This window comes from Notechis scutatus, chromosome 2 (assembly GCF_049901735.1).
Source record: "Notechis scutatus isolate UNSWTSFEM ecotype Mainland chromosome 2, rNotScu1.2, whole genome shotgun sequence".
Taxonomy (NCBI): domain Eukaryota; kingdom Metazoa; phylum Chordata; class Lepidosauria; order Squamata; family Elapidae; genus Notechis; species Notechis scutatus.
This window is the reverse complement of record NC_142010.1, coordinates 53,349,039-53,373,036: the sequence shown is the minus strand read 5'-3', so window position 1 is coordinate 53,373,036 and position 23,998 is coordinate 53,349,039. Positions and strand designations below refer to the sequence as shown.

At 39.7% G+C, this 23,998-nt stretch overlaps 1 protein-coding gene across 2 annotated transcripts in view; it reads right to left on the bottom strand.

Moving 5' to 3' along the window:
- The window catches only part of IL17RD (interleukin 17 receptor D), a 55,387-nt gene extending 32,164 nt beyond the window's left edge, over positions 1 to 23,223 (bottom strand). Inside the window, exon 1 of one of the 2 annotated variants that reach the window (XM_087954754.1) lies at positions 22,798 to 23,223. In XM_087954754.1, the coding sequence (XP_087810880.1) occupies positions 22,798 to 23,052 (255 nt within the window). In that variant the 5' untranslated portion in view covers positions 23,053 to 23,223. The remainder of the gene's footprint in view (positions 1 to 22,797) is intronic. The other variant, XM_026677565.2, reaches the window with a different exon arrangement.
- Positions 23,224 to 23,998: the final 775 nt, after the last annotated feature.

The window sequence follows — 23,998 nt, the reverse complement described above, 5'->3', positions numbered from 1 at the left end:
CTTCTAACAGTGTATTCATCACCACAGTAACTTGTGCTGGTCATCTTCTTCTTTTGTGTCCTTTCAAGTTCCCAGCACTAGCTCTATTCTCCAGAGAACTTTGCAAAATGTGTCCAAAGTATGATAATTTGAGCCTGGTCATTTGTGCCTTGAGTGAGAATTATGGATAGATCCACTGGTTTGTTTTCTTGGCTGTCCATTGTATTCTTAGGAGTCTTCTCCAACGACAAAGTCCAAAAGCTTCCATACTCTTGGATTATCAATAAGATCATCAGACTATTACTGTAGCAATAGAAACCAAATCTTCTTAGCAGCCTACAGAACATAACTTGCAAATACAGTATATAAGTTTTCATCAGCATAAAGCAAATGTTCACGTTTGTGATAATACCTTTATTTATATACTACTTGTGAACTAAATGAACTACTTTTCCTTAAAATAATTAAAATTTTGTTTTATACCTTGTGTATATGTACTTCAGAGTTATTCATCAGGCCTGGCATGTCACTTATATATAGGCTAAATAGTATCAGTGCAGGTATATATCCCTGCCTTACTCCTTTGTCTTAATTCTTCTTTTCATGGCTTTATTGACTCCAAATTGCACTTTTAGGCAGGTGATTCTCTGGAGGGTTTTGATTAGCGCAATTAAGACGGGCTCCATATTGTGGCTGATCAGTTTCCTCCATAAAATTTCTCTACTGATCGTATCAAATAGTGAACTAAGAGCTATACAAGCAGCTATGCAAGCAGCAAACAACTTCTTCTCCTTGCTAACATATTTAATAACTAGATAGGTCACATGGAGAGTAAGGAAGAGCTTGCTAATGTTGGTGTGTGTGTGTGAGAGAGAGAGAGATCCAATCTAACCTCAGGGGGCTGGCTGTGATGTGCTCTCTCTCTCTCTCTCTCTCTCTCTCTCTCACACACACACACACACACACACACACACACATTCCTAACCTGCTTTTCAGCTCCGTTCTGGGGGGGAGAGACAGAGAGAGAGATGGTATTCTGCGATCCCAAATAAATAACGACCAATCAGTAGGAAAATGGGGTGGGGGATTTTCCTGCAGACTTTTTGGGGGATTTTCCCAGGGTCTCTGCAGATAGAGACCTTGGGAAAATCCCCAAAAAAGTCTGCAGGAAAATTCCCCACTCCGTTTTCCTACTGATCGATCATTCTTTACTGTCTCCAGCTCTGTTCTCAGGGAGAGAGAGAGACAGACAGACAGACAGGCAGACAGAGACAGAGAGACAGAGACAGACAGATGTTTGCTTCATGCAAGGAAAGCAGCAGAAGCAGAAGTCTCTCCTCCAAACTCTGCCAAGAATGAGTGTTTGCCGGCACAGCCTCTTGGAGCAGGATGTCTTGCAGGGTCCCAAAGACTCATTTCTGATGCAGTTTGGGGGAGAGAAAGAAAGACTTTTGCTGCTTTCCTTGCGTGCAGCCAAAAGCAGAAGAAGAAAGAAGCGGAAAGAAGCAGCCCCGTGGCCAGGCGAGGTGAGTGGGGCAAGTTCCTCCACTCTGCCCTTTCACCCCTCCTCTCACTACCTCATGTTGTTTGCAATGCAAGTGATGCAAGCCTTGTGTTCCCGCGGGCTATATGGGCGGCGCAGCCTTGTGATTCTGCACAGCCTGGATTAATTGCTTTGGGGAGTGCTTTGGAAGTGACATTTCTTTGCGGACCACCAAAATTTTCTCGCGGACCACCGGTTCCCCGGCCCACTGGTTGGCAACCACTGCTCTAGCTAACCTATAATTCCAAACTCTTCATTTTATAAATTATTTTAAAGAAGAGAATTTTGAAGACATTGGGTTGAAGATTCTTCTTGATTAGAATGAACATTTTGAAATGCTGCCAACAGCAGTGGTAGCAGTGTTTCCAGAAAATATGAACAAATTATCTCATTCCATTTGATCAAAGACATCAGATCATTCATTCATTTTATTCCGAAAATGCCTTTCCATCACTACCGATGACATTTCAAAATGTGCTAATGAGAATGCTCTTAATTTTGTGGAAATAACCCCTCAGTTTTAAAAACCTACCGTGTTTCTCATATAATAAGGCCAGGTCTTTTTTTTTTTTTTGAGCCCCGAAAAAACGGCTAGGCCATCTTTTCAGGGGTGACTTAATCCCCCCCCCCTTGCATCTTAGGGCGGGCAGTGACGGCTTGGATGTTGACCTTGACGTTGGTGGGGCACTTTGTATCAGGGTCAACGCAGGCAGCACCATATCCGGGTGTGCAACAAAAGTACTTCCTAACAGCAAGCCCCCCCGCCATTTCCCCCCCCCCATTTCACATGTTTTAATATAGGCCTTAATTTGGGGGGAGGGGCTTAATTTCATTTTATGCCTATAAAACATGCTGGGACTTCCTATTGGGGGAGGCCGTATTGTTGGAGAAACAGGGTAATAGTCCAAATTCTAAAACTCTTCTTTCTGTGCTAAGATGTATTATGTAATAAAATAATAATAATGTGCTAAACATTATTACTTCATATCTAAAATGTTACTGCAGATTTTAGGTCTGTAATAAAGAAGCAGAAAAGTAGAAAAAAATATAAATATAAACCAGTTCAATATGTGTGTAAATACTTCTAATCTCAGAGGATGCCTGTCAGTATCTATTTATCAGAAAACTCTAGCCATAAAAATAACTACTATAAAAGGAGGTTTATATATCAGATTATACTGGCCAAGAGTGTTGGCTATTAGGCTGGGTGTAAGAGTGCAAAGGTTAAAAGATCCTTTGCTCTACTAGCACAGCAGCTTATGGCAGATCAAAATCAAGAGCAAAACACAAGAGAGATCATTCAGATTCCTTTCTGAAATAAGAACCAATATTCAAGAACGATTTGAGAAAATAACAACAGCAATCTTGGGGAAAGGAACACAACATTGTATCCTTGCAAGATACATCATACATCATCTGTGTCTTTGCAAGAAAATAGACTGTATCTTCAAGAAGCTATGAGCAGGTGTCATACATACAGCTAATATATGGCCAAAGTGTGATAATTGTATGAAATTGATTAAGTATGTTTAAACTCCAGCTATAACACATAATACAGTTTCCCAGTAGGCACTATTTCATCTTTCATTAAATCATTGAGCCAATGCTTATACTCTGCATGAGTTTCCATACTTTTGAAAAATTGAAATGTACAACTACATTTAATATTCTGTCAGAAATGTTTGGAAAGGACCTCATGGAAGATTGAAAAAAAAATATGGACCTCAATCCAGCCGGTGTTGAAATGACATATTGATGTGAAAGTCTCATACAAGTAACCAATTTTATACATGTATCTACTTCCATTAACTCCACATGTTTCTACGGAAAATGGAAACCATGCATTTCTTTGTGCAAGTTTTAAGAAATCCCCTTGCATATAACAGTAATACTCCCAATTAAAATGGGAAATTTCACCTAGAATTGCATTAGCTGTGGCTTCTTGAATAAGTCATAATGGCTTGGTTCGTATATATTATCCTTAGATAGTATTGCCCATAACAGAAGGCCTACTTATCATAAATAATACATACTCCACAGCTTTTTGTCAAGGTCTGGAATTTAGGACAGTTGTACATTCCAAAGAAAAGTTTTCCCAAGGCTTTTGCAAATACAGGCCCCAACTTGCTACATTTAAATGCTATATAAATTAGTTTAGTAGAGACATCTAAGCTGGCATGTCATTTTAAAGTAAACAGGTATATAAAAGAACACAGCTGGGTGAGGGAATACTCAGCATTTACATTCTAACAAGCATATATATGCATTAGGATGGGCAAAGTTAATATAAAGTTGTTTTAAATCAGCGCTACACCATATATAGTAAAGTACAGCCTCTGTCACTAGAATGTCAGCAAGCACTTAGAAATATTTTCTGATGAAAGGGAGAAAAGAAAAGTATATTTTAAATTTTATTTAAAATTTAAATAAAATTGTTTCAGGGGATACAGGAAAAGAAATATAAATTTCATGGCTTGGTTTGTTTCTTTAATACTTAATACTTAAGGAAACAATACTTACACCACTCAACATACAATAGTTCACACAGATTTCAAGGTAATGAAAGGACCACAAAGACTGCCATATGCCAATTCTGTGCTTGTAATTCAAAATCCATCAAGAATGTAATGAATTATGTTTAATTCCAGACCACTGACAGAAAAATAGTTTTATTGCTATATGTTAAGTCTTCTTTTTGAATTTTAAAGCAAAAACCCCAGAAACTGTTGAGAGGCCTATAGGTGCAAAGGCCCCTCTGTCACCAAACCCCCTTCAGTTAAAATTACAACAGAAAATAGATTTCAAATTTCTCTGGTGTGGTGAACAATTTAGACCAGTGGTCCCTAACCATTGTGGCTTGGCAGCCTGGCTTGGGGGGGAAGAGGGGAATGAGGCCATGTAAGTGGTGGACCTGCGTGCACGCAGCTCATAACCACAATTGGGACAATTTCCATTGCTAAGCAAGGCGGCTGTTAAGTTGTACCCAATTTTACAGCCATTTTTGCCACAGTTGTTAGACAAATTACTACAGTTGTTAACAGATAATCAGAGTTGGAAGGGACCTTGTAGGTCATCTAGTCCAAACCCCACACCCAAGCAGGAGACCCTATACCATTTCGGACAAATGGCAGTCCAATCTCTTCTTGAAAGTCTCAAGGAATGACACTCCCACAACTTCGGAGGGCAAACTGTTCCATTGGTTGATTGTTCTCACTGTCAGAAAGTTTCTCCTTATTTCCAGGTTAAATATCTCCTTGTCCAGTTTCCATCCATTATTCCTTGTCTGGCCTACAAGCACTTTAGAAAATAGCTTGACCCCTTCCTCCCTGTGGCAGCCCCTCAAATATTGGAAGATTGCTATCATGGCTCCTCTGGTCCTTCTCTTCACTAGACTAGCCAAGCCCAGTTCCTGTAACCGTTCGTTGTATGTTTTAGCCTCCAGTCCCCTAATCATCCTGGTTGCTCTTCTCTGTACTTTTTCTAGAGTCTCAACATCTTTTTTATAATGTGGTGAACAAAACTGGATGCAGTATTAGTACCTCCCTTGATCTTGATTGTATCCCTCTGTTAATACAATTTAGAATTGCATTAGCTTTTTTGGCTGCTGCTACACACTGCTGGCTCATATTTAGCTGGCTGTCCACTAAGACTCCAAGATCCCTCTCACAGTTACTGCTATTGAGCCTAGTTTCACCCAGTCTATATGCATATGTTTGGTTTTTCTTGCCTAAGTGTAGGACTTTACTTTTCTCTACATTCAAGTTCATTTTGTTAGATACGGCCCAGTGCTCTAGTCCAGGGGTCCTCAACCACCAGGCCGCGGACCGGCACCGGGCCGTGGAGCACTCTCTACCGGGCCGCAAAGAATTTTTTTAAAAAATGGCGACTTTCTTCACCTTCGGTGAATGCTGCTGGGATCGGGGATCAAGGACACAAATGAAAGAAGGGGAGGGAGGAAGCAACAAGCCTGTCCTCTCTCTGGGTCAGCTCTCTCAGTCGCTCTCTCGCTCCTCCACCAGCACAGGAAGAAACTGCTTCAAAGAAGCGGGGGCTTTTCCTGTCGCCGCAGCTTCCCGAGCGCCCATTTCTCCCCACCCCCACCCCCGTCCGCCCGCCCGCCCACCCGCCCACGCCGCGGGTTCAACCCAGTGCTCCGCTCTGCCTGCCTGCCTGCCTTCGTTAATGGTTGAATCGAACAGCTTCGGCTGAGTAAAAGAGGCGAATAGTTATTCTCAGCCGGCTGCTCCCAAACAACCAGAAACTAAGGCACGCAGGCAGGCAGGCAGGCAGGCAGGCAGAACGGGACACTGTGGATTGAAGCGCGTGCGCGCTGCTGGGCGGGTGGGAGTGGGGTGAAACGGGCGCTCGGAATAGCTGCGGCGACAGGAAAAGCCCCCCCCGCTTCTTTGAAGCAGTTTCTTCCTTGGATGGTGGAGCAGCGAGAGAGCGAAGCCTCCTTTTCTTCTCCCCCCCCCCGGTCCTTGAAAAAAATTTCTGCTTGAAACCGGTCCCTGGTATAAAAAGGTTGGGGACCACTGTTTAGTCTGTCAAGATCCATCTGGATCTTGAGCCTATCTTCTTGGGTGTTAGCTATTCCTGCCAGCTTAGTATCATCTGCAAATTTGGTAAGTTCTATTCCCTCGTCTAAGACGTTAATGAAGATACTGAAGAATACTGGGCCTAAGACGGAACCTTGTAGCACCCCACTGCTTACTTCCCTCCATGTAGACTTAAACCTGTTGAGTACAGCTTGTCAAGCCAGTTGCAAGTCCATCTAGTGGTGGTTCTATCTATTCCAATTTTTTTTAGCTTACTAAGAAGTAGGTTGTGGTCTACTTTGTCAAATGCCTTGCTGAAATCTAAATATATTACGTCCACAGTATTTCGCTGGTCTCCTAATTTAGTCACTATGTTGAAGAATGAAATAAGATTGGTTTGGCATGATCTGTTCTTAACAAACCCGTGCTGACTGCTAGTTATTATTTTACTTGTTTCTAGATGTTGGCAGATCTGTTTTTTTATTATCTTTTCCAGTATCTTTCCAGGTATTGATGTTAGGCTGATTGGTCTATAGTTTCCTGGATCTCTTTTTTTTCCTTTTTTGAAGATGGGAACCACACCAGCTCTTTTCCAGTCCTCTGATAGTTCCCCGGTGCTCCAGGATTTTTGAAAGATGTGGTGCAGTGGTTCTGAGATGACGTCTGCCAGCTCCTTTAAAACTCTGGGATGTAATCCATCAGGCCCTGGTGAATTGTTTTCATCAAGATCAGACAGGTGTTCTTTTACTATTTTTTTTTTTTTTTTTGCTTATTTTAACTTTTATTTCTGGTCTGTCTTTTACAGCTATGTTTTTGGTGGGTTGAGCTATAGTTGCTTTTTGCGTGAAGACAGATGCAAAGAATGAGTTAAGCAGTTCTGCTTTCTCTGTGTTGCCTGTTACTTCCTTGCTGTCTTCTCTCTTTAGTAGACCGACTGGTTCCTTGATTTTTTTCTTGTTATTTATATGTTAGAAGATTTTTTTTTATTATCAGTTTTTTTAACAGTTGTGGCTGTTAAGCAAATCTGGCTCCCTCTATTAACTTTTTTTTAATTGAAAACTAGCCAGAAAGGTCACAAATGATCAAGTGACCATGAGGGTGCTGTAACATCCTTGTCGCCAAGCCATAAAGGTTGGAACTGCTGTTTTAGTTGAATTCTTTCAGCCAGTGAAAAACAGTGACTTTCCATTAATTTCCAGTAGAAAGAACACATGTGTGTAAAGGTTTACATGTGCTGTGCATGCACACGCACACACACACACAATCCACTGAATGCCTTCAGAAATTTTGAACTAGAACCCTGATCATCTTTTTCATTTGATTTATTGGTTGGGACCAAAGCAAACAGAACTCCAACACAGCTAGAGGGCATGCAATTAATTTTCACTGGCATTGAACAAAACTTTTTTAAAACCTTAGTGATATAATTAAATCAACTAAATTACCTTCATTACACAGTAATTAGTTACTTTGTTGGAATGACACTCTTTTTTGCTCTAGACTATAAAAGACTGCAGTGATCTGGTGGAAATATTTTATGTCCACTTTTTGCCAATTTTGTTCCCAGAGTGATATAACAGATGACATTCAGTACAATAAATTCTTTTATTAAGCATACATTTGAGCTGCTTTAGGGATTTAGAGTGTTCAGTTTCATGCTGAAAAGTACGTAATGTTATCCATAGACTGTCAATGTGTGTAACCAAACAGAACCACAGGTTTCACTACTTTCATTAATAGGAGGAGGAAAGGAATGCAAAAGATGCAAAAACTAGCTGACAAATTCAAATCTTAATTGTAAAAGTTCCAAAATTGAACTATTTGTCAGTGAAACAAATATTTTAGATAATGTTTTAAAAACATTAGGTGGACATTGAATTTCAGTTCAACAATAATTACTGAAAATATACAATTATTAATGGTTTTCCCTTTTAAATAAATTAAAGCTGCTTGGCTTATCAATATTTGACATGCTTTAAGGAGGAGTGGGTTCTAACCATTAAATGTACACCTTTAGCAGATAAATTGAATTATTATATGAAACTATAAGCCTCTAATCACTAAACAATTCTGCAGAATATGTGTGTGTGTGTGTGTGTGTGTGTGTGTACACACACACACACACACTATTTGCAGGTATCAAATTAAAAATTAAGAGCAGTGAGAAAGGAAAGTAGAGATATTAGAATTTATATGTTTTATACCTTAGATTAATAGTTCACGCAGTCCTTGACTTATAAACACAATTGGGACCACAATTTCCATTGCTAAGCAAGGCGGTTATTAAGTAAGTTGTACCCCATTTTACGGCCATTTTTGCCACAGTTGTTAGACAAATCACTGCAGCTGTTAAGCTGTGGCTATTAAGCAAATCTGGCTCCCCCCATTAACTTTTTTTTTTAATTGAAAGCTGGCCAGAAAGGTCACAAATGATCAAGTGACCATGAGGATGTTTTAACAATTGTAAGTGCGATGACTGGTTGTAAATCACTTTTTTCAGTGCTATTGTAACTTCAAATGGTCACTAAAAAGAATGGTTGTAAATCGAGGACTGTATCATCCCACATAAACATCAGATTTGTAGGTTCAACCATATTTTCCCCAAGTGGCTGTTACAGTTGGCACAGTCAGCTAGGAAATGTGTGTTATCAGAAGCAAAAAGACGAAGCTGCTTACTCCCATTCTTTTCAGCCTCCAAAATGCCCTCTAACACTCTTTTCTTTAGGGCAGATGGGCACATTGGCAAACAAAACACCAACCTTCTTCACCCAACTTTTTTATTTTCTAAAAATACTGTGGATCCTACATCCCTTTACAGATATTGTAAAGAAGCTACTGGGGGCTGGCCTTAGCAAGTTAGTGTTCCATTTCTTAAAAAAATAATAATCAAAATCTGAGACAGAAAACATGGTAGTACTCTTATCACCCTCAGCTAGAGCAAATAACTGAATATTCCTTGAATCATTGATCCTCTTTATGTAAAAATATACGCTCTTAATCTAAAAGCATGTATGTTTCTGGTAACAAAGCTCTGGCATAAACTCCTGTTATAAAGGGTATCTGTTCTCCCACATGATAGCTGAAACAAAGCTTTATCTGAAAAATCGCACTCATTCTATTTTCAAGAGAAAGCAACAGCCTAAATACTTAAAACAACACAGATCTTATTATTTGCTATTAAAAGGTAGACAATTTTCTTCAGTTCATATGATGGCTTTCCCGGACGCCAGCTTGGATGATGAGGAAGAGCTGGCTCTGGGGACTTTGGATGGAAGTGCCAGGAAGTTGATGAGGACTCTGAGCAAGAAGTGGAGAGGCCAGGGACATTGTAAGGGTCACTAAAGGAACATGTGGACAAACACCCAGCTGGAACAGAAAAGGGTGAGATGCAACTGCAGCTGGAGAGCTCAGAGGCTTCCCCTGGATACATGAGATTGGGAAGGCATGCAGCTGATCAGTGGTGATGAGGGGGAAATGCATCCTGTACCAGATCCACCAGATTTGCAGGACTAAGCAGAGGCAGGCATAACAGTGGTAGGCAAGGCTACTCGCAAGGAAGCAGCTTCACCCCTCCTAGATGAGTTGTACCAGCTAGCATCTATTTAATTGGATGAGTGGAGTTGGGGGTTATTGGGGACAAACAACCATTCTTTTCCATATCTATTCTTTGTCTCCGTGATCTTGGCTTCCTTGACTCTGTCTGGACTGCATTTGACCAAGTGTTTGGACTTGTTTGTGGATTTTGAACTCAAACCTTAGACTGCAGACTGGACCTCGATTGTGGACTTTGTGGATTCTTCCCGTGCTTTTTTTCTTTGCTCAGATTTGAGAATTGGTGGACTCAATAGGGCCTTGCCTTGGGTGAGAATGGTGGCCCAGGCAGTACATATTAAGGGCTTGGACTGTAAATAAAGTCCTTAAAACGTCCTTGCATCTGTGCTTGTAGATAAAACAGGACAGTTCAGATGGATGGTAGTATTTACAGAGTAAACCAAAATTTGGATACACATTGGTTTTCATAGCACAAATGCATAAAACATATACCATCAAGTAAGAAAAAGCACACAGAACAAGCAAATCATTTATTTATATTAAATGAAGTTCTCACAAGATATGTTGTACACAGTTAATATGTGGATATGACAAAGTACAATAGCCTCCCCCATTTAAACTAGAAGGAACAGAAGTATTCACACCTATTAAAACTTTTGGATAATATGAGGATTTTAGACCCTCATTCATCCTGTGGGTTTGATTTGTTCATTGCTGATTAACCAGAGGAAAAGTTCTGTGTAGGCAGCTCATTCTTTTCCAAACTGAATGTTCCATTTAAAATCTCTCCATGTGATTTCACAGCTAGTGGTCCTTTTTGAAAAAGCTGCATGATTAGAGTATTAATCTTAGAAATGCAACTATTTGGGGATATCTAAGCCGTGCTTTCTGTCATTGTCCTAAATTTATGAATAAAAGATGGGATAATTTTTTTTTTGTTTCTAATCGCATTCCGGAACAATGCATAATAAAAAGCTCTTCTCACCTGTGGAGAGTCAAATCTTACCACTATATTCATTTCTACTCTGTTATTTACAACAGTCCTTTTAATCAAGCAATTAAGTTTAGGCAGGTAATAGCAGAATTTAAAGTCTTTTTAGATTTAGATGTTAGAAACAAGGGAGGGAGCTATTGATATATAAACAAATTAAAGATGTCTGTAATTTTAAAAACTCCTAAACTTCCCAAATCCTGAAATGCAAAACTAAGTTTCTTATTTTGGACAATTCTTCAATTTTTATGTGCTTTTTGCATCTTTAATAGATCTGTTGAAATTTCAATTGCCAAATTCTTTTATTGTCTAATCAAATTTCCCTTTGGTTCAGTGTCTCTGTGTGTTTAAATCAGATCAATAAATACATTTTTAGCATCACATTTGCAACTGCTGTAGGTAATAAGTGATAATACTTCTGAATGGAAAAAAAAAATCTTGGTTCATAATTTAAACCACATTGTCAAAGGAGGTCACGCAACATATTACAATGTTAAAAAAAACAGATTTAATATGACTGTGGCAATACAGACGTATACAAAACTAACTGAAACACAATAATCATGTGAGATAGTATTATCATGGATTTCATTGTCTAAATCAGGAGAATGTTAAATATAGTGTGGTGTCTTCCATTGGGCTGTTTCCGATTGTGCACTTTTATTCATATGGATCTGAAAGGGATCGAGTGATATTTCTGCTTCAAAGCAGCCACAGGCCTGTCCTTGTACTTGTACTCTCTTCATGTTCCAAAGCTGAAACATGATAAAGCTTGAGATAGGACAGGAGTAAGCTGGAGAATGCTTCCCATAACATCAATATGACCCTCCAATGGAGCAGCAGTAATCAGGGAAACAAGAAGGATAAAAGGAGCAAATCTGAGTATTTTCTATGCATATCTAAAGAGTCTTCCACAGCTGTTCAGTGACACGCCAAAAAGTCCATTTACTTTTTCAAACAGAGCACTGATGCTGTTATCTTGTTTGGGTAATGGAATGTCTGCAAGAAAATAACCAAACTCAGAGAGCACCAAGGACTCCTCATGGATGGACTTGTTGGCTGTGAATTCTGGAGACCGAAGTCCAGATATCTTGAAACTGCCATATTTACAAAACACTGGTCTTACAGAGTCTACTGTAAGGATAAAAGAAGAGGGAGACTATTTGTCCAGCCTCCCACTTTCCAATGGTGTTTTTTAAAGCCATGGGGAAACAGCTGAACCTACTGAGTCACAGAATGGCTGTTTTCAAGTTCAGTGACTTCATTTGAAACTCAATGCCCAGGAGTACAGCATGACTCTGATATCTAGGATTTCCTGACCTATTCCTTCTTCTAACACCTGAAAGCAAAGAAGTAAGCCGCGTATTTTTTTTTTCTTCCTGAGATAGATGCTAAACTTTCACTGGTGCTGTACAAGACAAAATTGGTATCCTGGCCAATCCAGCTTGGTATTGTTTCAACAGACTAGCAGCTCTCAAAAGATTTGGGAAATTTTATTTATTACAATTGCATTTATGCTACTTGTAAACCTAAACCATAATCAGATCAAATGTATTATGTAATAATTATATAATTAAATAGTCATACTATTATAATCAAAGAGGGTGCAATGACTCAGCATTAAAGATGCTGAGTTTGTCAGCTGGAAAACTGATAGCCCAGGTTCAAGACCCAAGCACAGTGTGATGGGGTGAGTTTCCATTACTTGCGTCCCAACTCCTGCCCACCTAGCAGTTTGAAAGCATGCAAATGCAAGTAGATAAATTGGTACCACTTGGGGGGGGAAGGTAAGACTGTTCTGTGTGCCTCAGGATACAAGCATGCTGGCCACATGACCACAGCAATGTCTTCGAACAATGCTGGCTCCCTTGGCTAAGAAAGGTACATAAGCACCACTCGCTAAAGTTGGACACGACTGGCTTTACCTTTAATAGTATAATCATAACATTGCATCATGTACAATATTATAAGAACCAATAATTCTTCACATAGCAAGTGACTTCCACATCCCAACGTTATTTGAAAGAACCAGGAATTCTACAACTTTTAACAGATCTTATGTCTGGTTAGAGATGTTGACAGAAGAGGAGTTTCTCACGAGTCCCCTTCCTATCACATCTGATAAAGAAGAGGGACTCTCAGCAAACAAGGTAAACTTGAATAGGCAGTTTCTATTTGGAGCAGGCACTCTGATAGCCAGGTATCAAGCCATGTAGGACTTGGTGGGATTCAAAAAAATTTTTTACTACTCGTTCTGTGGGAATGGCTTGGTGGGCGTGGCTTGGTGGGCATGGCAGGGGAAGGACACTGTAAAATCTCCATTCCCTCCCCACCCCACTAACTTGCTTTCCAGCTCTGTTCTCCAGTGCAGGCAACAAAAGAAGACCCAGCCAATCAGCTGGGACTCAGGAGGCAGAGGATAGATGGGGGCGGGCCCAGTCAGAGGTGGTATTGCCGGTTCTCTGAACTACTCAAAATTTCCGCTACGGGTTCTCCAGAACTGGTCAGAACCTGCTGAATACTATCTCTGCTGTAAAGGGCATACAGCACCTTGAACTTTTCCTGGAAATAAGCCAGCTACCAATGCAGCTCCTACAATATTCATGTTATATCTCAAACTCAGATTGTTTTGGGATGTTACTTTGCACTCGTTTGTGGGTGGTCCCCAAGATCAGTGCTACATGAAGTGCATTGAAGTAGACGATGAAAGTATAAGTGACTAGGACCAATGCCTTGTGTTCTAGAAATTGGTTCAACTGGCATACCTGTTGAAGCTGGGCAAAAGCCTTCTTGATCAGTTTCCACCAGCAAGAACTAGGAATCCAGGTGCACTCCCAGGTTGTACAGGATTTCTTTCTGTAAGGGCACAATCCCAACTAGAGCTAACATCAGTATAGTTCAGTGAAACTTTTCTTACCTGAAATTTATAGACATATATTAAATTTCAAGTGGCTTCAGATAAATCTCAGGACCTCTCTACAAGATAGCAATTAAGGCTTCTGCTTTTTCCCTGCAGCTAGGGCCTGGTGAGTGGGTCAGTAGGAGTAGGTCAGTAGGAGTCAGTAGGAGTCCTACTTTTAGCTCTCTCTCTCTATTTATTTGGTTTGGCTCCACCTAAAAAGGTGGGTTTACATCAACAATATCATACACATCCTCCATTGTGTATGAGAGCAAACACTCCTCCCTACAAGCATTTATTATGTTACCTAGCTTAGTAATAAAATATCTGCAAGAAAACAACCAAGGCTACATCCTTCATGATTGGATAGTATTCATCAAACATAGTTTTTTTCTGCCCCAAACACCCATTTTCTTAAGGGCTGATAGCCAAATTTGATCCTTGAGTGCCATGCCAGTGGCTATACTTCTAAAAGGAACAGGTGGAGGCAAACCAAGAGAAATAATTTAAGAGAGTGTTTAATTTAAATTAAACATAGTCAATGTAGTTAATTTCCAATAGTTTACATCCACAAGGTATCTTTTGTTCTTATTTTAAATCTGCTTTAAAAAGCTTGATAGCACCTTGGCCTTTGATAAGCAGAATCCATGTTGGTGCTATGGTATTAAGGTTATCTCAACCCTCTAAGAAATAAAACTTTGTTTACAGTTCCTCAACTATCTGTAGCTAGGTAAATCCTTTAGGATTAAAGTATTAAAAATCAGGGATTTAACAGTAAGATACAACACCCCCAGAAAGGAGAGTACAATTAATTAGAACTCACAGCTTGAGAGGAGAGCTTTTTATCAGGGTTACCTTAACCACTTTTGATGCTGAGGAAACACGGTAACTTTTTTTTTCTTCACACAAAAGCAGCCAACAGCAGAGCACAACCAGATGTTACCTTTTCTTAAGTTTCTGTAAACCTCCATGACCTTCTTCAAATTAGAAAAGGCAATAGAATTTTTTGAAAGCCACAGGAGCTATCATTAGTGAAGCATTGTAAGGATTTCCATTAATTCATAGCCAGCCAACCAGGAATTTTCCCACAGCTATATACAAAAAAAGAAAGAAAGAAAAAAAAAGGCAGGGAAGTCACTAACTAAGTGCCTGGCTGGATCTGAATATGTTCAGAAGTAAGATCAGAAATATCTAGTTAGAAATGAAAACCTAAAGCAGTCTGCTAAGATAATATGCTCTACCAAGTTTTGATTCATCACAGAAGCCATTCATGGCAAACAATTGAAAATACTTTCACAATAGCTGGAAAAGACATTAAAACATGTCTTTCACAACAGAATGTTCCAGCAATGCTGGGCTATACTTTTAATAACAAAAACAATGCATTGATTATTAAATGCCATCTTTGAGACTTCCTTGCTGCATTACAGAGCTTCTTTCACCATTTAATAACAATATATATTGCATTTAATGTTTCAATTCACAATTATGTTGTATTTTTTTTTACAAACGTTAAAGTGTGAAAACTCAAGACACAACTAGAATGCAGAGTATAATTAATTTAGGGGAAAAATGCGAAACATTAAAAAACATAGTTTTTGTCACTTACACAAATATATACTATTATAAAAGTCTTGTAATAACAAGCAGTGTAGCTACAAAAAATGTTGCAAGATTACAATGTTGAAAAAGGAAACTATACAGGAAATGTCTGTTTCCCATATCACTGGAAGAAAACCCAGATAAATCATTTAGGATTTTGAGCAGGCCACTGTATCTCCCTTCCACTGTTTCTACTCTTAAGTAGTACAACGTTTTTTTTTTAAATCTGTCAAGACCAATAACAAGAGCCGGTGTGGTCTAGTAGTCACTAAGAGTCTAGTGCAAGGGTCTTCAAACTTGATAGCTTTAAGACTTGTGGACTTCAACTCCCAGAATTACTGAGCTAACATGACTAGAGGAGGAATTCTGGGAGTTGCTGTCCACAAGTCTTAAAGACCCCTGGTCTAGTGGTTAAGGCACCAAGCTAGAAATCAGCGGACTGTGAGTTCTAATCCTGTCTCAGGCATGAAAACCAACTGGGTGATTAAGGGCCAGTCACTGTCTGTCAGCCCAACCCACCTCACAAGATTGTTGTTGTGAGGAAAATAGGAGAAAGAAAGAATATTAGATATGTTTGCCCCCTTGAGTTATTTATAAAAATAATAAAGGTGGGATCAAAATAAAATAAAACAAGGTTACTTGAATTCAAGCAGGCAATCATTTTATACAATATGTTTCACTGATCTATGGTAATGGATTGCTGAATGCATGCTTGCTGGGCAAACTGCTCCATGTTTGAAATGTATCCTGGGTAAAAACATCTCACGTATTTGTTCTACAGTCAATCTCACAAAGAGAGGACAGGAAGCCAGAAAAGGTTTTGTGAGCCAGTGCCAAAATTCATTTATTATTATCAATGATGTATAGCTCAAACAAAATGATTTCTAACTTGGTTTACACTTCTTGTTAAGCCATAATATAACTTTTTGTATGGGATCACTCATAATTTACAAAGTATGGTTTCTGGCTTGGTCCGCTATGTGAATCTAGTCAGTATTGATATGCTGTACTCAATGGTTAAGCAAACAATCGCTCCTTGATATAGAAATACAGATAGTGCTCAACTTATGACCACAATGGAGCCCAAAATTTATGTTGCTAAGTGAGACATTTGTTAAGTGAGTTTTGCCCCCATTTATGACTTTTCTTGCCACATTTGTTAAGTGAATCACTGCAGTTCTTAAATTACTAACACGGTTGTTAAGTGGATCTGGTTTCCCCATTGACTTGGCTTACCAAAAGGTTGCAAAAGGGGATGTCATGGCACCCTGGGACACTGCAACCATCATAAATGTAAATCAATTGTCAAACAACCAAATGTAAATCATGTGACCATGGGGATGGCTCCAAAGGTCGTGTGAAAAATGGACATGTCACTTTTTTCAGTGCCGTGCTGTGGTAACTTTGAAAGGTCACTAAAAGAACTGTTGTAAGTCAAGGACTACCTGTAATCAGAGCAAAAGGAAAGGAAAGAAATTTAATGGAAAAGGTGAAATATTCAGGAGAAAAATATCCTTTTTGTTCAGTCTACACCAGTGTTTCTCAAACTTGACTAGTTTAAAGATGTGTGGACGTCAAGTTATGCTGGCTAGTGTATTCTGGGAGTTGAAGTCCAGGCATCTTAAAGTAGTCGAGTTTGAAACAAACAAACAAAAAACCTGGGCAACACATTTGGCTAAGTGAGAACATTAAAAAAAATACCTCAGAGCTGTGGACAGGAAGGCAATCACCCACTAATGCGCCTACCAGCTTTTGAATAGTCTGTTTGTAATTCTGGAGGGAATAAATAGCCACCAGCGATAATAACCATAAATCCATTAATCCATTAGTCCATTAATCTGCCAACATTTTTAAAAACTGTTTTAAAAGATGCATCACCAGTTTCATCCTGTGGTGTAAAAAAGTACTTCCTTTTGATGGCTGCTATTCTTCCTATTTAGTTGTAATGGATAATATTGGGCTCAAACATTGCTCGAGAGGGTGAAAATAAGTCTGTCCTTATTTTGTCTCACTCTGTGCGTGGTGTGCACGTGTGTGTGTGTAAAATGAACACATAAACACATACATATAAAAACATATGTTCTCCTCCTAACTACTTTTTTCCCTTTTCCAACACTGATCCACTTCAGTTTTATCATTTAATCATTAACTATGATTTTCTTTAGCTATACCTGGCTAGGCTTGGCTAGGTCCACACAACCAAACAAGCCACATGATAGCATAGCATGATGGGTGACTCCCAACTCAAGTGCTGTTTTATCTGGGGGCTTCTAGATGCAAGACTATTGGATGGTAATAAGTTGAAGAAAACTACTTGCAATGTATGTTGAAGATGTTAGCTGTATGTGAGAAACAGATCAATTGCTGAAGTTCTTGCAACCTCATATTTTCTTTAAAAAAAACTTTCTTGGAAGATTTTTGTTTCAGACAGATGCAAAGAGACTAAAACATCTTCCAGTCAGGGCCAAGAAGGTGGAATGAAGGTTAATCATTTCATCTAGTTATCAGGATATTGAAGTCCTAGAGCAGCACTGGAAAACAGATCTACGCTTAGACTATTATATACTGTACACACTGTACACTAAGGTCTATGCTGATGTTGATCAGACCACTGTAAAAATGTTTAATGATTTTTGAGGGGGGGAATCATCTAAGGAAGTAGCCGCTTCAGTGGTGGGATTCAAAAAATTTTTACTACCGGTTCTGTGGGGGTGGCTTGGTGGGCGTAGCAGGAGAAAGATACTGTAAAATCTCCAATCAGAGGTGGTATTTGCCTGAACTACTCAAAATTTTCGCTACTGGTTCTCCAGAACTGGTCAGAACCTACTGAATACTACTTCTGAGCAGCTTCCTTTCAGTTTTGGAGGACAGCAAAAGACCAATAAATTCTACAATGTCAACTCATAGGATAAATCTTTATCTCACAATATCAGCTAAAATGACTGCTGAGTTCATTCCCAGATATTGACTGTATATATATTCTGGAACAACAATGTCTGTAACATGCTGAAATAACATCAAACAATGATTCATGCACATGGTCATATCAATGCTGCATTTTCAGCATTTATGTCAGCACGTCATTACACAGATATCATCACTGCATCTCCCCAACACCCACATTAGCCTTATTAAAATAAATTGTACTCAAAAGCTGTGGGTTTTTTCCCCTGACTTGGAGCCCTGGCTTTGAAACCCTGAAGTTATAGAGATTCTATTAAATTCCTTTTAAATGAGAACATGACTTCACAGGACCTAGTCCAAGTTTTTTCACTCCTAGGTTTATTGGTACTACAACTTCCACATTATTCAGCCAGCTTGCTATTGGCTTTATGGAAACAATACGAAGAAATGGTGCAAGGTTGGGGAAGGGTATTATTGAGAGCATCCTCCCATCCACCTATTTTACAGAAAAGAATCAAGTAACATGGGCTTGATACAAATACCTTCATTCTTCCCCTCCTATCGCATGGCAATCAGGCACACTGTACATCTGATGTAACAAGTCTTTGATAAACTTATTTGCATGAGTACAAATGTCTAGCTTTGTTCCAGAGGATTAACCAATTAAGCAAAGATAACCCTAGCATGTGTTAAGAAGAAAAAGGAACCACGGGAATCTTCTTCAGCATTTATGCCCCTTCCTAGATCAGAAGGACTACACAGATGAGTTTTCTGGTACTATCCACTCCGCCACATCATTGTCTCCACCACCCTCTTTTCACTCACAATTTTTGGCCCAGTTTTGAACCTTAATATTACAGGGTCCTCTAATCACATAGATACTATCCACAAGCACAAACAACTTCCTGCTGCAGCTGTACCTCTACAGCAATGAACCCCACTATCGCAATACATTACAGGGCAGAGGGTATAGAGCCATTCAAAAGGCAAAAGGAGGATAACCCATGAAAAGGGGGATAAAAAACACTCAAGTAGGTTTAATGAGCATAGGGAAAAATCATCTCCTTGTGAATATTGATGTTTCTCCTATTTCACAAAATTAGAGGCAAACCAAAAGACTATAATTTAACAATTAAAAAGATCATTTTGCTGCTATTTTGATAGGCAGTTGTGGGAGTTCATTTATCAATGCATATGTTTTTGTTTAATCTTGATTTAAAGTATTGTATTTGTCATTATAAACTATATTTTATTGTTCACCAAATTTGGAAAATTGCAGTATACTTAATAATGATTTACTATGAACTGTGAATCCAGTCAGTCTACCTTCCCAGTACAGAGCTGGTGTTATTCAGGACAATCACAAGGTGTTTTCTAATTTACAATTTGATTATAGGTATTTTCTAATTTACAGAGAAATTTTATAGGTGACGTATTTCAAAGTACAACAGAAATTTTCTATCTGACAGCAAAAAATCTGCTTCCATGCATGCAGTGTTGCATTCATTGCAACATTAACAAATAATACTATTATCAATATGAAAGAAATTCTCAATATTTCACACAAAACCATTTTGTAAACCAAACAAGTAGCTCTGGCCCATGTTTTGGAACAACCCAACATTTTAAAATGGGATATATCAGATTTATCAGGTTTTGTACAGAATAATATATTTTACTATCCTACCTAAAATATTATCTTTTGGTAAAAGGCCAGTTTAGGGGTTAGGGTTAGTTTGTATGTCAAAGGAAAAAGTAAAACAATTTTCAGTTTCAAGTGTGGAATAACTATTTTAGTCTTATTGTTCACCATTCACCATGTCATTTATTTATATCCTTAATATAATACTGAAAGGATGGGGCCACTAGCAAATCCCATCTTTTAAAAATAATTAAATGGTCAAGTTCACTTCAAAAATTTGCACAATTATTTTAGACTGATGGAAAGCACACGTTGTTTATTAAACAAATTTTTAAAACAAGGCTCTCAAAAGTTTAGTTGATCAATCTCCATTACACAACCTATAGCATTACATTGAGCAAGTTTACTCATAAGTAGTATGTAGAGGTCTAGGCTATAGCCTCCCTCTTAGGATAGTATATGCACACTTAGTAGAGCATGAAGTCATCTGGACCTACTTTAATTCAACACATCTTTTTTGCTCTCTCTAGATTTCCAGTTAAGGTGTATCAGTAAGTTACCTAAATACTTTGATCCAAAGTCAATAGGATGCTTCCCATCTTGTTTTTAACCCTCTCTTTTATCACATACTACAAATAAGGAACTTGAGGATTATAAATAAACTATACTAAGCATTGCTGTCTGAATGAGATGCAATTACTTCAGTCCTTGTGCTTTTTCAATCAGCCAGTGTCCCTGCAGTGTTTAGAGTGGTAAAGGGGAAGTGGCCTGTGGTTAAACAGAGGAAATACCGAGGAATTTTAATACAACAAATAGTCGTTTTACTTCCTACAGGATAGCACTTCAAAGGCAGCCTTGCCCCAGAGCAGACAATGTGTTACAGGGGCCATCAGTCATTCAATAGTATGGCAAAGTCTATTCAAAATGTACAAACAGACCAAGACAATTGCTATGCAAACAAGGCAATTGGTTTTATTCCGCAATCAGTGCTTATGAATGTGACCCAAACTGTAATCAGTGTTTTCTCTCCCCGCCACAAACACAAAACATTATAGCTTTTTCCTAAACAATGAAATGAACCAATTTCTAAAGCTAAGAGCAGAAAAAATGTGATGATAACTAAAAGCAATCTTTAGATGAGTGCAAATTAATTTTGTTATGATGGAATGAATTCTGTCTATTTTTTCAGCTAAATTTCAATTTCTGTGGATTTTTTATTCATAGAGCAATTGATACCATTTTTATTAGAAAATGCAACAAATCTTTGGGAAGCATTAGAGCTTCTAAGGTTCTCATGTACATATACTAAAACTTTAAAATCTGCAAATCAATTATTAACTCTAGCAAGTTGTCCCTCTAAAAGTTTAGTTCTTTTCCTATAGCTATGTATGTATTTTTACACAGAATTTCCCTTCCAGGTATGAACACAACTAATCCATGCCAGTGGGTCACTTCCTTTGTTTTTTTACAACTTATCTTACAATTTATCTCTCCAATTTATTGAGTTGCCATTATCATAATTATTAAAAATATTAAAACCACAAAAGACTATAAAAATAAAGCAAGAACAAAGAAACAGCAGAAGAAGGGAGGTTAATAATACCGGAGCCACTTCACTAGTTCACCAGTCTCCTAGACCCCTCCAACCCCCACCCCTCTTCATGACCTGATCCCCAGGAAATCTTTGTGGCAGTTTAACAACAACAAAAAAGAATGTTGAAAGTCACTGGTGCCAGTCATCTGGAATCTTTAATAAGGCTGAAAACTGAAAGGAGCAGGTTCAGAGGAAAGCGGTCTTTGTTTTTTGTTTCACACACACACACACACAGAGAGAGAGAGAGAGAGAGAGAGAGAGAGGAAAATCACACTTAGGGAACCCAAGAGGGAAATTGCAACTTCAGGGAGAGACAAAAGGTGAAACCCTAAATCTCTTTTTATCACCTTACCAACACTCCCAGTTAGTAAAGATCAGGCCTGTAACCAAACCAGCCTGCAGTGATTAAAATGACAAAGGCCAAGCTATCGCCTTTTATCCTCTTCTCCCAGGACAGGTCTAGTTAAGAGAAGAATTAGGGAGACAGGCGCATAAAAGACCTGTGGTGCTACTTCACACTTGTTGCTCCATCCCTCTCCACTACCCAGTCCCTCCTTCCTCCCCAGACTCCTTTGATGCGAAACTGCAGTCAAGCTCTGCTGCCAACCATCCCAAAAGCTTACAAGTGCCAGCTGGCCCTCTTGTTTGCTAGATGGGGAGCCCCAGCAAGGAACAAGCTGAGAGGGAGGGAAAGAGGGAGGGAGGGAAGGGAGGGAGGGAGGGAGGAAGAAAAGAAAGAAAGAAAGAAAGAAAGAAAGAAAGAAAGAATAAGAAAGGAGAGAAGGGAGGGAGGGAGGAAGGAAGGAAGGAAGGAAGGAAGGAAGGAAAGAGGGAAGGAGGGAAGAAAAAAGGAGAGGGGGAAGGAAGAAAGAAAGAAAGAAAGAAAGAAAGAAAGAAAGAAAGAAAGAAAGAAAGAAAGAAAGAAGAAAGGAGAGAGGGAAGGAAGGAAAGAAAGGGAAGGAGGGAAGAAGGAAGGAGAGAAGGAAGGAAGGAAAGAAAGAAGTAAAGAAAGAAAGAGGGAAGGAGGAAGAAGAAAGAAGAGAAGGAAAGAAGGAAGGAAGGAAAGAAAGAAAGAGGGAAGGAGGGAAGAAGAAAGGAGAGGGGGAAGGAAGGAAGGAAAGAAAGAGGGAAGGAGGAGGAAGGAAGGAAAGGAAGGAAGGAAGGAAGGAAGGAAGGAAGGAAGGAAGGAAGGAAGGAAGGAAGGAAGGAAGGAAAGAAAGAAAGAAAGAAAGAAAGAAAGAAAGAAAGAAAGAAAGAAAGAAAGAAAGAAAGAGGGAAGGAGGGAAGGAGGGAAGAAGAGAGAGGGAAGGAAGGAAGGAAGGGGAGCCTTGCTTGCACAGCTGTGCTTGCAGTAAACTGCAAAGCGGGCACAGTCCTGCCATCGCCCGGCTGTCGGTGTCCCGAAGCGCTTTAAACCGAAAGGTATCTGGCACCGGGCAAACTTGGTGCCTTTTCCTACCTTCGGTCGGAATATAAACCGAACTTGGGACCCAAACGCGCCGTGGTCAAATCCAACCCAGGCCAAACCCAAACCGTCGGTCTACCGGACTTACCATCCAGCCGCAAGCCTCGCCCGCGGATCCTTTCCTGCCACCGCCGCTGCTACTGGTCCCTCCGGCGGAGACGGCCAGACGCGGCCCATCGAGGCAGGCCGTGAGGGAGAAGAAGAAAGAGCAGAACTTGAGCCAAAGGGCCATCGCCTGCCTGGGAGCCTCCAAAGTGCAAGTCGGAGCGCCAGAAGTTAACTTCAGGTGGGGGAAAACCAGGAGAGGTGGGGAGGAGGGAGGGAGAAAGCCAGCGGCACGCATGCGCGACGGAGACTCCTCCGAGACCTTCGTCCAGGGAGCTCCTGCTTTCCCCTCGGCCACCCACCCACCCGTACCTTGCGGACGGGGGAAGTAGGGAGGGGCCGGACCACCATTGCCATTTGTCTAGGTGCGGGAGAGGTCACTTGGTACACTCCCCTTCGAGGACGCGATGATTTAATTCAGAACAGCTGAAATGCTGTACAATCGGCGCAGAACGTCTTCAAAGGAAGACCTCGAGGGGGGAAAAACGCTCAACCACCATCTGTCTCTCAAAAAAGGAAGTTAAAGGAAGGGGAGGTGGGGTGTGTGTGCTCCGTTCAAATGTGCAAGCGTTTATACCAGTCTGGGGCAAGAAGTAACAAAGTATCCAAAGTTAACCTCCCTTGAGTGACGGGGGGGGGGGGGGGGAGAGAAAGACTGCATTTGAAAAAGACTTTCTCCTAAAACTGATTTCATGCCAGCACAGGATTTGCTTCTAAGCTTTTGTGTTTTCGGGTGCTGAACATCATAAAACCATACAAGACTGAAGCACAAGTCTTTTTAATCGTTTGTAAAGTATGACTTTACAAAGCCTGTTTCATCCTTCCTCAACTTGATGCTTTCCTGATATCTTCCCATCACTGGCTTCCCAGGGATTGGAGTCACAGAGAAACATGAGGTGTAGAATGGGCCCTAGGTGTACATACAAGTCAGAAGGAGACCAGATGCAATACTTGTAAATAGTCCGTTGTGAATATAAAGCTATATTCTTCAGTATTGGAACCTTTAAAGTGTGCTTTATCCAAACTCATTGCCTAGCCAGAATAGTACCAAACTTACCTGGAGCATGATGGAGGGTGGGGAGGGGATTATAATCCATAATCCAGTTATTATCCATTTACATTAGTCTTGGTTTTGGCAGAGAATTCATTTACATCTTTCCAGCCTACTCCAAAAATATCTGGAA